The 15,364-nt window shown below is 42.6% G+C and overlaps 1 protein-coding gene across 1 annotated transcript in view; it reads left to right on the forward strand.

Annotated features, from left to right (window-relative positions):
• Positions 1 to 495: 495 nt before the first annotated feature.
• Positions 496 to 15,364, forward strand: part of LOC103134429 (PDZ domain-containing RING finger protein 4) — a 60,429-nt gene continuing 45,560 nt past the window's right edge. Inside the window, exon 1 of the mRNA XM_007546677.2 lies at positions 496 to 942. Coding sequence (XP_007546739.1) covers positions 874 to 942 — 69 coding nt within the window. The 5' untranslated portion in view covers positions 496 to 873. The remainder of the gene's footprint in view (positions 943 to 15,364) is intronic.

Here is a 15,364-nt window from a genome sequence, read left to right on the forward strand (position 1 = left end):
AGAGATGTCAGCCCACCAAAGAGCCTCTCATCTTATTTGACAAGCATGTTTTAGAGCTTCTATTGATTTCCATTGACTTTGTCAAGTAAACTCACAGGAGGAATGATTGAAATAAAAGCTAGTCATTTCTAACTTTTTAGGGAACAAATGTAAGGGGGAAAAAATCTGAAATTGGATTTTGTATAATAAAAAAAAATGGGAATTTTATTTTTAAGCCATGTCGCCCAGTCGATCTGCATGTTGAACAAGCTAACTTTTTTCAACATAAGCTGCCTCAGTGCAATCAGTAGTATCTGTGCTTCTCACACAAAGGAGCTTATTGTGTCACTGTGCCTCGGTATTAATGAAGCTGCGCTCCTCTAAGCACCTCCTCCTCTCGCAGACTCCTCCCCTGCGCCCACCTTCCTCATGAATATCCCAGCGGTCTCCTTCAATATTCATAACCTTGTGTCAATGTGGTAATGTGCGCCGAGACTGAGAGGGGAAAAAGAAGGAGGGGTGGGGGGAGAAACATGGGGGGAGTGTCTGCGTGAACAGGAGTCACAACTCCGGTGTGCGATCGTCTGAGTCTGAGGGTAAAACGAGGAGAACGAGCAGACGTAGCTGCCGCTACTTGTGCCGTCCGCTGAAGCCGCGCGGTGACGCTCGCCACATCTGAGCCCCTCTCCTGTTGGACTCAGCCGGAGCTCTCTGCCGCTCTGAGCTGCCGCTGGCTCTGGAGTGTGCGAGCCTGTGAATGGGATGCCGCGAAGATGTGCTTGCTGAGGGGTGACTGATGAGAACCGGCGCTCCGGTGTGGATGGTGACCCCCCTGTGTCCGTGCCACCGCTACTCGGGGAGATTTGGGCGCCTGGCGTTTCCACGACGACTATAATGGGCTGCAATCTGTGCACTTTACAGAAGCGAGAGGAACACTACAAGCTGCTGTACGAGATTGCACAGGTGAGTGCTGGCATGGCAGACCCTGGCATTGATTCTGCATGTTGGTTTATGTAATTCCTGGTGCATGCTGAGACGAGAGCACTTCTGCTCTGCAGCCCTGGTGTTGGTGTTTCGGGTAAATAAAAAAAAAAAAATGCAGGTAAAGATTGGGAAGAGGGATTAATGTAGAAAATGAAAGTGATGTGGAATAATGGAGAGGTGGTTCTTACTCAACAGCAGAGTGTGTTTTGAGTAATGAGTAGTTGCTTAGAGAGCAGCTGTAGTGTGCAGCCCATTCATCCTGCCAGATGAGCTGTGCTGAGAGAGCAACTTTTTTTTTTTTGTTTGTTTTACAGAATAGTGTTGGTACCTGGGTGCTACTATTTTGGGTTCATGGGTTTGTCTTAGAGATTGTTCATGATACAGTAAGATAGCATGTCTTTTCCAAAGATATTTCTCACTCCAAACAGACTTTCTTTTTTTGGTTTCTTTGAAAACCAGTTAAATTAAATTCAACTCAGAATTTGATGTTGTAGTACATTTTGTGATTAAAGCTTCTTCAAAATGTTTGTGGCAGAGTCCTACAAACACCGAAGGATCCTGACTTCGTCGAGGAGAAGCAGTGCAGTCTGCTCTATCCCCGTTTGTTCGCTGTTGCTTCTCCAGTCCACTGTCCATCTATTTATGCTCATCTACCACCTCTGCTTCATTTCCCATGATGGAAATTGTCTATGATGTGTTCCCTCTTATCCTAAAACACACAGTCACATAAAGGCCACCTGGTCAAACACAAAACCCTTCAATCTTGACAGACAAAAATGATCTCGTACGAAAACAAATCCATTCCCTCCCTTTTTTACTTGTTCAGTATCCAATACCAAGGATGCAGAGGGTGCCGTTTCACTGACGGAAGCAGCGGCAAGTAGCTAAACAAATATTCATGCCACCACCTCCAGTGTCTCCACAAGCCCTCTGTCTATGACAGGCTAATAACTGTGAGACTGTGGGTCTCTTGCAAGTGGAGTAGCCCTCATCCCCCTCCCCTCTGGTAGTGACTGCCTTCACGCCGCTGTGATCACAGCCTCATTAGCCGTTTTATGCAACCATCCTGGGCATTAATTAGACGTGAAACGTCTCTCTTTACCCTTGTGAAGTGACGGGGTGAGATGACGCGGGGGAGGTAAACCCGTTAGCTTTAACCGGCGCCCGTACCTTTTAGCTCGTGTGCAACTTGAGACGCTACCATGCGCATTGTCAAGTTGATTCTGTCCTGCATTAATGACTGAGGGGGGAAGAAAGAAAAAAAAAAAAAAAAAACACCTGTCAGGTACGATGCAGTGAGTAGGTAGTGACTGCAGCTGCTGCTTTCCATCTAAAGCTGCATAAAAATAGTGACTTTTTGATGCTTTTCAGGTTTTTTGTCCTTTTCTTTGCTTGACTAGTTAAGAGATGGTCTCAACGTGTTTTGCTCACGCTTCAGAGGAGCGAATCGGTATTTGCATAGCGGGCCGGTCTCTTGGGCACGGTCGACTCTTGACGAGAGCTCTCTGGCTCGTCTGTCCACCCACTATTTTACTGAGCTTGTTCAGGCACGAGCTGCAACATCAGCACCTACTTTTTGATCACCACTGTGGGAGGCAAGGCAGGGAAGGTTATAGAGTGTGGAGGATAAAGACAAGGATGGGAATACCAGGCCATTAAACATGCAGAGTCTAAGGGAAATTAAGACAGGCAGAAGGAACAAGTGAAATATCATCCGCACGGGGAAGGTATGAAGATTAAAAATGGAAGATGTAACACGGTGCATCTTGTGAAATAAACAGCTCCTCTTGCAGCCTTGCACTTGTACATCTGTGCGCATGCCAGTGGATGTCCTCTGAGACGAGAAAACAAGCAGTGCATTCTTGGCAACAACACAACAAGTTCAGGAAAACGTTATAAACAATAGGTAAAAAAAAAGAAAAGAAAAAAACGGAGAAAGATACAGAGGTAGACTCGGCGCAGAGACTTCTGGTGTAGCGGCGCAGCTGTGCAAGTGTGTCACCGCATCGGTTTTGTCTGGAAATGTCTGTTTTGACAATTGGAAGCTGTTCTCGCTGCTCTGCCAATTTATGCTTCTTTCTTTCAAATCATCTGTCCAGAGTGCTTGGCTTTCTCCCTCACTGTGTATGTTCTGGTATTGTCCCTCATTTCAACAGGTACAGTGACACTCATCCGCATGTACACACACACACACGTACACTTTACTGGCATTATGCAAAGTTGGCGAATGCATGCATGCAAATGAGCTAAAGGCAGTTTGCCTTTGCCTCTGACTGACCAGTCTCATGGCAGCTTAGTTTGAGCTTAGTGTGAGCAGTACTTCTTCCCTCCACGTGTAGAAACTGTTTTGACACTCTCTGCCTCGGCCTGACCCCAAAAAACTGTCTGAGATTTATTACCAGCCAGCTCTCTCCCTCTGCGTCTTTGCGTTCTCTCTGTTCATGCAGGTGTTCTGCATGAAAATGTGGTCACCGTTTCTAGCTTGGCTTGCAGAGCTATCTCAAGGAGCTGACTTTTTTTTTTTTTTTAAAGAAAATTTATTGACTCTGCTTTCTTCCCTGATCAAGAAGAAAGAGAAACCTTGTGACAGCCCTTCTCTCACTGCCACCTACGACTGATTAACACTTGTCCGTCTTTCTGATGGCGCACTCTTCCTCGTTCTGTCTCTGTTTGATTCCTCTGATTGCTCCTCTTGATTGATTGCATTACATTCAACCTTTGCTCAAGCTGTTCCCAGCTGGATTCCACTCCAGGTAATCTTCCGAAAGTTTCCGTCTCATCTATAGCCAGGGAGACGAAAAACTTTTTTCATTCACTTGTTTCAGAGATCCTGTGGTACGAGATCTTGTAGTCACAATGTTTTCTGGTCAATCTAAACGCCTGCATTATACTGCGCCGCCTTGTTGCTATTTACATTTGTCATTATCTGATAAAGTTGGCAAACGGCATCATTGTGGCCTCAGAATATTATATGTCACTTAAGCTTGACACCTGTTGAGTTTTTGCTTGTAACTCTCACTGTAAGAAAACTCTTCTTGACCATCTCTGTGTGCCATCCATCCACCTACAAGGAACGTCAAGAAGAGTTTGTAAAAATGGAAATTAAAGAAAGGAAAAAAAGACACCTTCATCAAAGTAGAAGTTTACCTCCACTGAACACGCTGCATTTTGGTGGAAAAATTAATTCTGCATTTTTCCACCAACAACTTTTAATTTTAAGGTTATTTAGGTCTGAGAGATTTACCCAACAATGTAAAAAGACTATTTTGAAAGCAAATATTGAAAAAAAAAAAAAAGATTTGAGAGTTTTTTTTTTATTTGTTTTGTTTTTATTTTTTATTTTTGTCGTTTTATTATCGTGAGCATTAAAGAAGTAGATAAAAACTACAATAAAGTCAAACCTAGACTGGACATTTATTTAGAACAATCTTGGAAAGACACTGTGTTATTTGTTGAAATGTTACTGTAGTTGAGAAAAAAAATATGTACTTTGTGTACCATCTTGTACACAAAATGCATTGTTGCATCGCGCTGCCCTTCCAGGCAACCGAACACATGCAGTTTCTGCCGCTCAGGACCCAAAAAACTAAACCACAGACAGCTTCCTCTCTGTTCTAACAGGACTCTATGACTTCAATGTCCACGGGCTTTTTCCTGTGAACCACTAAAACTCAGTGAAGTGTGGCTCTTTGGAGCCTAATTAGCAGGATGGCAGATGTTGAGGAGTGGCAGTTTAGCATAGATCAGAGCGAGAGTGAGATTTCTGTTGTATGCAAATGCATTAATAGTCTGCATTGTCTTTCTTGCTACAGTTTTCCTGTAGAGTTAAAGGTCACAGGGGAGCCGCCACGACTGTTGAACCCGACATTTGAACCACCGCTGTGTCACATTAGCAAGCAGCAGCACTTTATGTTTGTTGGGTAATGAATTTCCCCCACCTCGCTCTTCAGAGGACAGACGGTGCCGTATTTCATTATCTCGTTTTATACTTTTCCCCCTGAATCTTTTAGTTTTTTATTAGTGGAAGTTTGTGAAAGCAGCAGGGCCAGTTTGGTAAGTTTATTAGGCACAAGAAGAATCACTTTCCACTGCATTTGAGAAATAAATGGAAAGCAGCTTCTCGGCTCAATGAGGCACAGCGGTCCCTGATAACTTGCTGATGCATATGAATGAGAATGAGGCACCAATACACACACGCACACACACACACACACACGCACACACACGCGCGCACACACAGTCTCACTCCATGCACAAATCTCTCTCCTGGAAACCAAAACTTATTCTTGGTGAATATTTTAATATAAAACCAGAAAACAGGGTTAAAGAATCTCCAACTGTGACAGTCCTCAGAGTCAACTGAATTGTAATTTAGTGTTGGAGTACATTGACGCCATGTTGAGTCGTGTGACGGGTTTGGCAGGACCGGGCAGGTGGACATGAAATAAAGCAGATCTGGGTTCTTTTTTTTTTATTTTTATTTTTATTTTTTTCTTCCCTGAGGTGAAAGGCAATTCCCCAGAGCGTGGCCTAGGATTGGGAAGGAGACTGTGTTTTGTGCTCTAGCAGCAGATGTGAAACCTGTGGACCGGAGACGTTCTAAGAAGGACACAGCTGACTTGAGGCTGCTGCTGCTTCTGCAGCACCACCGACCATGTGTGTAATGGGTGTTCACTAAACAAAAGGTTGAAGAACTATCAGAACAACCAGACTCTCGAAGGAAAAACGCTTGGCAAGCCTTAGCAAGAAGCTTGGTTCGCCATGTACAGAGGCTGCAGCATTTGAGCCGTCAATCAAAAGTGGATCATTTGTAGAAGAAAACAGAGCCTGAAAGGATAAGAAGCTGCAGCGTGTAACTTTTGTATACAATATGTTTTTTTTTTTTGTTTTTTTTTCCAATATTTGTTAAAACCGTCATGATCTATGTCCCGGCATTGTCAATCAACCTCGGGTATGCGCTGCTCAACTTACAGTTACAATAAAACGGTTTATCCATTGTCATCTGTGGTTATGTTAGTCTGAGCATTAACACCATGCTCCAGTTTGGTGGGCAGGTGTAGCCTCGCAGAGAGCAAGAGGGAGGGTGTGAGCACCGTGTGCATGAGAATGATTGACAACACCAAGACCATCCTCCTGGCTCTGATTGGATGTTTCTGACAGAGTGTAATTCTGCAGATGGAAGTCATATGACAGCAGCTTGACTTTTTTTTTTTTTTTTTAACCACATTTTATCTCGTGTTATCGCGTCACAGCATGGTGACATTCAGGTAACCCTGATGCAGTTCACTTACAGTAGGAGTGCAACTGGCCTCTCCAGTGAGCCAAAGTAAGGTACTGAAACATAGAGAGGCAGTAATTTATGTGTGTTATTTATGGTCATCTATGTTAATCTCAGAGCTTTGAAATCTTGCTACTGGTTAGCTTCTTAGGAATGCTACGCAAACAACCAGTGGTTGTCACAGTTGTTTAGTCCACTTTTAAAACTGCATTGGGAAAAGTAAACTAAGCTAGATAAGTTGTTGTTTTTTTCATTACACTGGACTATCCTGGTATGAAAGCACCCTAAAACTGGCTTTACTAAAACTTTAATTATTTGTATGTCTATTTTATATGTATAAAGGAGCAATCACTGTAAAATGGGGTTTCCACATGCTAAATTGCATTTAGCATGCTGTTAGCTTTTAGGAATGCTAGCTTTACTGAGACGGATTCATTTGTGTGAAGTTTCCAAAATGCTGCCAGCATTTCCAAATCCAGCCTGTTCAGTTTCAAAGCTCACAGAGACGAAACGGATCTGCTTTGGATTATTCCGTTCCACCTTCCTGTTACAAACTTAAGTTCTCTCTCTTAAAGGAGGAGCATTCACTGATTGGGGGGAAAAAAAAAAAAATATATATATATATATATTTTTGAGTTTTCTTTGACCAGTCATCAGTCAAGGCCAATCAATTTGAAAATCTGATAATTTACAGTCCATTTCTTGCTACATCTCCGGTTGTTTCTATGACCCACTCGTATGCCATTCTCCTTTGATGGCTTCGACGGTGGGTTAAGGCTGTTGAACCTTGCACTCACGCGTCCCCTCCATACAACATCTTCAGCAATATCTCCAGACAGTTGGTTGCAAATGTTCTCATCCATCTTCTTGTCCCATTATTTCTTTCTTTTGAACGATGCCCCTCAACCATTAAAATTGATGGCAGCGGAGAGCGGGAAGGGGTTAGTGAGAGAGAGGGAGAAAAGGTGCCGTTTGATTGATCTCCTGTCCACCCCGCAAAGATTAGCCTCAGATATAATTTCGGCACCACTTTTCCAATTTCAAAACAATGAAAAGGTCCAAGGAGATGGACAGATACAGGTACACTAATCATTTTTATGTCTTGGTAATGGAATACTTACACTTTTAAGTCAGCCGTGTTCCCACCACATCCCTGTGCTTATTCTGCTCTTTCTGCACCATTGTTTGATTTTAAGCACAAATGGTTGTCGGTCGTCGCTGCCGCCGTCTGTGTCAGGTTTCCCAGAGGCTAAAATTTATGTCTGAATAAGCTGAGATGTTCTTCTTGTGCTTTGGCAGCTCGCAATGTAGCGTTATTTACCTCCTAGCAACAAAGCTTTTTATTTATTTTTTTTTTCTTTTTAGCATGTAATGCTATTTCCCATGCACTGTTGCATGCCTATTGCCTCACACTGACTTGGTAATTGGAGATTTTCTAGTCAAATATTCTGTGAATCATGCACTCAGTCACATTTTGGTTGATCAGATTTGAATGCCTCATTTTATTGTTGTTTTTTTCCAACGCATTGTTGTACAGGGAGAGACGACGAAGAGGAGGAGATTAAAAAGGTAATTAAAGTCCAGGTCACGTGATTTGGCCCCACAGATGCAGACAAAGCCACATGTGCCACAAGCCGTCATAAAGTCAATGGCTTTTATCACTGACTGGTATATCTCACTACGAAGGAGCAGAAGGGATTTAAGAGGGAGCTGATGTACTGACCTTTCTCTTTTCCGTGCGTTTCTTATCTCAATAAGAACCGAGCTGCCCTTTTCAGCCTCATATCAAGCCTCCAGACCTCCTTGTTGTTTTCTTACTGCTCTCCAACCCAGCACAAACGGGGGTTTTGACGATCAGTTTTACCCTCCTGTCTGAGCTTACTTTACTTTTTTGTTTTTTACCTTCTTCTTTCCTCAAAGTTGTTCCCTACATGGAGCCACACAGGCAAAGCAAAACCCAATTTTCTTAAGGGAAGTAAAGCTGTTTATCAGGGAATGCGTTGCCTCTGCCTCACTGTCAGGTGTCAGATAGCTGCTTCTGGTTGCTTATTATTCAGTGGCGTTTCCACAAGACTGCAATCTACACGTTGCGAAAACAAGAAATGAGTTCCTGATGCACTCTAAAAACACGAAAAGAAAACAATGTGGGTTGATTTACTCACATGGGTCTGGGTCAAATACAGACCGATCCAGATCGAAGGAGTTGTGTTGTGGGTTTGACCAGCTTGTGTCAAACCCTCATCAGACCAGGCAGTGCTTTTCCAGTCCATTATCGTCCAGTTTTTGTGCCACATTCCTGTTCCGAGCTACTCAGTGGCACCAGGTGCTGTTCACTGTAGCTGTCATCCACACTCTACCAGGTCTGATGCATTATGTCTTCAGAGATGGTTTTCTGTTGCCTTTGACACCAACAATCCTGCCACACTCGAGGTCCCCTCCGCCCAAATTCTGATTCTAACAAATCCACCCAGTTATCAATTACCTGAGCTGCCATTTTGTTAACGAGCAGGTGGACAGGTGTAAATGGACCCTGGCTCAGTTTTGGGTAGATGCAGATGACATGAGAGTGTCCTTGGTGGGTAATGTTCTTCTTCTTAGAGCGGTTTTTGCTCTTTAATTCTCACCAAGATCAGAGGCTGTCGACTTCAATCAGACTGTGAGAGCATCAGAAAATAAATCAGAATGAAATACATGCCTGAGTATCTTAATATGAATCCCCTAAAGGACCCCCAAGAAAGTCACTTTAATGAATGAAAGCCAAAGGGAGAGGACTCTGGACGTGACTCTGGCTCGGAAGAAATCAAATAAATAAATTCTTTCCACCCGTTGTTCTTTGTGTGAATGTTTCTGAGAGAGAAGGCAAAAGGACAAAAGAGGCATAATTTCCCTCCCCTGTTTCTATTATTATTATTATTATTATTGTCATCCATGACTTGATAACTTGGAACATGAAATTATGCATTTCAAAGTAGCTTTTTTCCCCCTCTTTTCTGCACAGTGCGGTTAAATATGTGCAAACATGATTGGATGTGTTCGTGTGCACAGTGTTGGTTTACATATATGCCAAATTAAGTATGCGTGTGTGTGTGTATGTGTTGTGTGCAGACATGCGCGTGTGTGTGTGTGTGCAATTGTTTCTGCTCAAAACTTTGGATTTCTAAATGATGGTCTCAACTTTTGTGTGTGTGTGTGTGTGTTTATCATCTGCAGAGTGTGAACAGGCCTGACAGTTTCTACTTCTCACTACAAACAGAGGAGAAAACAAAGAGCTGTGGGTTACACACGGGGAGCTCCACATCTGCATCCAGGGTGCCACTTAGCTGATTATCTGTGTTTAAGCAGACAGAAGAGTCCTCATTAATTCTAGCAAATTCACATGTATGCAGTTTCCTGCCTTTTCCCAATTAGGGAGCATTGTGTGGTAGGATGGAAGCAAAGGTCCAATAACGAAGTGCAGCTGAGAAGGAGAAATAAGTCTTGAGGTTTCCTTTTGCTAAAGTCACAATTTAGAAATCTGTTATTGTATGCAAAACCGTTTCACAGTGAAATATTTGCATGTGTGCGCACAAGTCTCTGCATGTGTTTGTTTCAATACACAGGCCCGACTTTATATCTCTCATTTACGATAATTGGGCTTTAAGCCTCTACACGGATGCTGCTGTCGGCATCTGAAATCCTCCGGAGCTGTGCTGGTGACGTACCACTAACTTGTATAACCCACTGCTGTGCGTTCACTCCAGCTGAACACACACGAGTCTGAAAACTGAGAGCAACAAGCAGCCTATTGCTGCGTAATCAAAAACCAATGGCATTCCCAGCCGAGACTGAAATCCGTCTCGCTTTCTGTTGGTCGTAAAAAGACTTTCCTGTTCAATCTTTGAGTTGAACACATTCATGAATAACAGAGGTATATAAGCAAAATACCAAAAGGAAAACTTTAGTTGCTGTTCATTAACCGCTACAGCTGAGCCATTCTTCTAGTAAAATCTAGTAGCCACTTCGATCGTTCAGGCCTGTGTCCAGCGAACAGATGTCAGGATGTAGCAGCTGCTGCAGGCTTGTTTTTATTGTGACAATGAGCTGAACTCTCTGAGGTGCAGGCAGCGGTGACTGAGAAAATAGCCTGGAAACGGTCAGTCTGGGCTCATCACAGCTGGTCCTTTGTCAGCCTTACACCCTTCTGTTGTCATCCTGTTGACTTTTTTTCCCCCATCCTGAAAGCAGGTGAGTTGATCGTTGTTGAAGTGCAGCACGTTTTGATGGACAGACGCAATGTAGGCATAACTAAAACAAAATTTAATTTACTAATCAATCTGTTATTTTCCAAATCTTGATGAAAACTAGCAGCAATCTTTACTTTCTCCCTAACTTATTCCACACTGATAGGTGGATGTTGCCCAGCTACTCCAAACTGTAACATTTTACTCGAAGCTTATTCATAATTTTTGATTCGAGATGCTGCCCCTCTGTTTAAGGGTGTCGGCGTAAAAAGTTCTTCTCGACGAGAAATGATATTGTATATCATTATCATGTTTTGATTTTATACACTGATCCTCCAGACAAATGGTTGGGGTAGTGAAGTAGCTCAGTTCTTGTCATGACAAAGGTGGGCAGGACAATAGGCGTGTCCACGCAGCAGGCTTTACAACTCAGTCTTGACCGAGGTTTAGCTTCTTTTGCTTTACATGGCAACACTAAACTATTCTTCACTTTGGAAAGTAACTCGTTTCCAGATGTTGATTAGTGAAAACTTCCACATTTAGGGGGTACCGCGTCACCGTTTTAGAAGAGACCACCAAGTCGCCTTGTATCCGTTGCAGTTGGCATGCAGCGCCACTACATGGCGCTGTGATTTCAGCACGTCATCGAAATGCTCATGCGATTTGAACCCCTCTTTTTTTTTTTCTTTTTTACTGCCAAATGAGATGTAGCCTGACAGTGTACACATCATTTCTCTTATCTGTAATCTACAGTAGACAAACTGTCCAGACTAGTCGCCCTCCTGCCAAAATCCCCAATCATGAGTATCAGCTGCAACATCTCAGGTGACATTTGAAGAAATGGAATGGCATAAGGGTGATTTTAAAAAAATAAAATACATGTAACAAAGCTCTGAATGGCACAAACTTTCATTTACTGCACTGTTTTTACTTTGGTTGCCTGCTTCCTTGACTCCCCCCTCTCCCTACGCATATATTTTTGTTTTTATACCTCTTCCAGAATACTGAGAGTCAGAAGATGTGAGATGACTGTAGACGGCCGTCGTGTGAGGGGATGGCGTCTGCTGGCACCCGTCGGATAATCATTCAGCGCACGCGTGTTGGAGGGGGGAGTGAAGGGCATCAGGGGTGTCATAGTGACAAAAAGCCCACTTCCCCGCCCGGGAGGAGGCAGCCATGCTGGGTGTCACTCCACAGGTCAGCAGGCATCCCCTCGCAACTCCCATGATAAGCCCAGCCTGACAGCCGTTTGATGGGAAGGGCACCCAACTCTCACACCTCCCTGCTCCGAGGCTCACATGGCCGGGCTCTGGGGAGGAAAGTGATAAGAAGCTCTTGGAATGCATTTAAAGAGCCCGAAACATGAGGATTCAGTTCCAGCCGGTATTAACATCCCCAGCAGTCAAAAACAACAAAAAAAAAACAAAAAAACAAAACAAAAAACAATCCCCATCTCTATTATTTTATACATGTATAGAAAATCTATTTTAATCTTTTTTTAATTTTTAATCTTGGGGTTACATGTCCAGACTTAAATTGCATCTGGGGGTCGACAGTGTTTCGCCATCCTGAAGCTTTATTATTACGTCCACTGACACACTGTCGCAGATAAAAAGCTTTCAGTTTTAATGAGCTGCATTTGGAAAGCCTCACCGATGCTTTAAGGAAAAAAAAACAACGAAAGATCAATGCAGCATCAATGTAGGGTGAGCTTTAGCTGACACTGTGGCGTAAATGTAATTTAACTGAACTGAAATAGATTGCTAGATTGATTTAAAAATCCAGTCGTATTATCAAAGTAACGGCAGCAAAAGATTTTTTGAGAGTAATCGATGAAAGAGAGAGCTTATCATTGCTAGAAGATACAAAGAAAGAAATCCTCTCTAATATAACGGTCACATGCATAAATATAAGAATTTCAGAGAGAATAAACATTTTTTTCTTTTTCTTTTTTTTTTTTACCAGCACAACACATTGTTGTGAAACAGCTTCTCACAGAAGTTCACAGTCAGAAGAAGATGCAATCTTTGGAATCTTGGAACGGTGACCGTGTTTTCTCCCTCGCAGGGCTGCAGTCAACCCGGCACCTCCTACACAGTCCAGATCTTCTCGCACGCCGCCTTGCTTCCTCAGAGTCTCAACACCATGAGGCAGACTGGCAGAGGGGGTGGGGGGAGCTGCCGAGCGCAGTGCCCTATATTTTGTTTCGTTCTCGTGCAGAAACATAATGTTGCACTCAGGGATGGAGTCATTCGACGCCGGAGGTGTTTTGACCTCACCTTTGTAATCCTAGGATTTCGCGGGGGCAACACATGCTCACGGCTTTTAGATGTATTCTAAGAATGGTGCCATATGTTTGCAATGCTTGCAACGGGCAGGTCATTTGGAGACGTGTGCCAACAACATTCGTCACCTGCCAAAATGGTTTCCTTTCAGGTCGTGCACATGGTGGTGGCCTTGTATTTAATACTACTACAAATTACAAGGAATGGTGAGAAAGAAACCGAAGACAGATTTATTAAATCACACCCTGATGCACTAAAGGAAGACAGAATTAAAAGAGGTTACGAGGTTTCAGGTTGGAGCATCATTTCAGAGGTTTAAGGAAAAGGAGTATCCCACAATGCTTAGAAATTGAGGAGAGACTTCTAACATGATGCTTTAGCTAACAGGAAGAGACTGGTTCTGTTTGAGAACGGTAGCAGCGTGTTGCACTTATGGGTTCTGATAACTTCATGCATATTAGTATGGATGATCATAAAAAACCCCTCAATGCTGCCACAACTCCGTTTTTACCTCGGAGTGAGTGACGGTTAGTTTGATTTCTCAGTTAGCTTAATTGCTAATCAGGTGATGTTCTGGAGTGTGGAGGTGAAGAAAAGCAGAACTGAAAGACAAATCTCGGATTAACGAAGGCATGTTCCGGCATCTGAGCTCTCAGATGAGACCAGCGTGATGGGAGATTTTCCCAGACAGGGAGCCTCGTCTTCAAGCACAGAGAAAGAAAGGCGGATTATGTAGGAATCACGGTTTATTTGCTCTGAAAGGCACAGCTGACAAATGAAGTATTAAGTAATACTGGGTTTTGACACATTTTCATTAAATACCTTTTTCTTAAGTATAATTTCTAGATTTTCCGCCTGCAGTTAGGAGCTTTAAAACTTGAATAGTAGCCGCTTCCTTATAGGTTCAGCAAATAATGATGGCAGAATTCAAAATAGCTTTTTTTTTTTTAAGAGTTTGATAAAATAATTTCACTGCTTTTGTGACATGTGGAATAACCAACTTTCTTTCATTATTTATTTTGTTCTGAACATTTGAGATTTCAACTAAATAAAAACATGAGAAAAAAAACAAAAATGATGTAAATGATCTGTAAAGCAAAACAGAAGGTGTTCAAAAATAAAGTAGGAAGAAGCAGTGGCTCATCCAGTCACATCCATAAGTTTACATACAAATTCTTATTCTCTCATTAACATATTTATATATATATGTGTGTGTGTGTGTGTGTGTGTCTGTATGTACACTTACACATCCATCAATGAAGCTGCAGATACAAATTTACTCTCATATCAACAAAATATCAGCTTAAATAAAATAACAGTTCAAATAACTTTACCATAATTTTATCTCATTTTATACCCAATAATGCTCAACAGGTAAAATGAAGGTGAAAGTGTGCAGTTTAACTTAAACTTATAGGAAAGACGCTTCCTTAACGTGTGCTAAAACTTCTCGCTAGTGATTTGAGACTTTTGCTGCACCTGCAGGGTTTTGTCTAGTTACAAAAACACAACACAAAAACACTGAAGTTTTGATCTGAGTCACTTAATGAAGTTAGTTTATGTAGAGACAAATAAATGTTAATTTGGACATTGAAACCTTGAATTTTAAATTTTTACCTAAAAATGGAAACCTGTGTGAAAGTGCAGGAAAAGGGACATTTTACTCCTCCAACATGACTGTCATTGTGAAGAACTGCATCAATGTATCTACAAATATACGTTCTATGATTCATAAAAACATGTAGATTTTCACAATTTTTTTTGGTTCTAGTGCCCTTTATTTGACAGGAAGGTGGGTAATGAGAGAAGGGGGAAGACATGCACCAAAGGTAGCCAAGGTCGGGAATCGAACCTGCGACAGCCGCGTCGAGGACTAAGGCCTCCATATGTGGGTTGTGCTTAACCCCTACGCCACCACAGCACACTGACAATTTTTATGATTGTTTTTCCAATTTAACTCGTTCATTTGGTCGTCCTCCGGGTTGAGGTTCATGCACCAGAGACCCAGTTCAGGACGGATTGGCTTCAGACAGTGAAATGTCAAAGAGGGCACCAAGCGCCGGTCCATTAGTGTCACCGGCACATCGCTAACTCAGAGTCAGTGGTCCATGTCAGTTTCTCCACACCGCTTGTCAAATGTAAACTTGGAGTGACTGCTGTCATCGAGCAGACATGCTCAGGTATATGGAAGACCGCAGTGAAATCCCACAGCTTGATTTGAGAACTGCTTTACCTTCACCGACATGAAATTGCCTCCGTTTGATGGTAAGAGCTGTTTAACAAGATGAATTAGATTTTCGTGGTTTTCCTCAAAGGCTGGGCTTAAAGCTGAAGGAGCCCGAGGGAGTAGCTTACTTGTAATCAATGAAGGATTGTCTGTTTTTAGACACTGAGATCATTATAGGCTGTTTGTGAATGAATCAATAGCAGAGGACAGACGACTTCTCTTTACCTGAGGAGTGTTATTCATTCGGGGCTTGAAATGAATTAGGAAGTTACGCATGTGTGTGTTTTTTTTTTAAGTTGTGTGATCAGGTTAGTGCCTTTTTACTGCTGTAACAGAGGTTTCTGGCTCAGCACTGAATTAGCCTAGGGAGAGAGGAAATCTCAAGACGGAG

Source organism: Poecilia formosa, unplaced genomic scaffold (genome assembly GCF_000485575.1).
Source record: "Poecilia formosa unplaced genomic scaffold, Poecilia_formosa-5.1.2 Scaffold17, whole genome shotgun sequence".
Classification (NCBI taxonomy): domain Eukaryota; kingdom Metazoa; phylum Chordata; class Actinopteri; order Cyprinodontiformes; family Poeciliidae; genus Poecilia; species Poecilia formosa.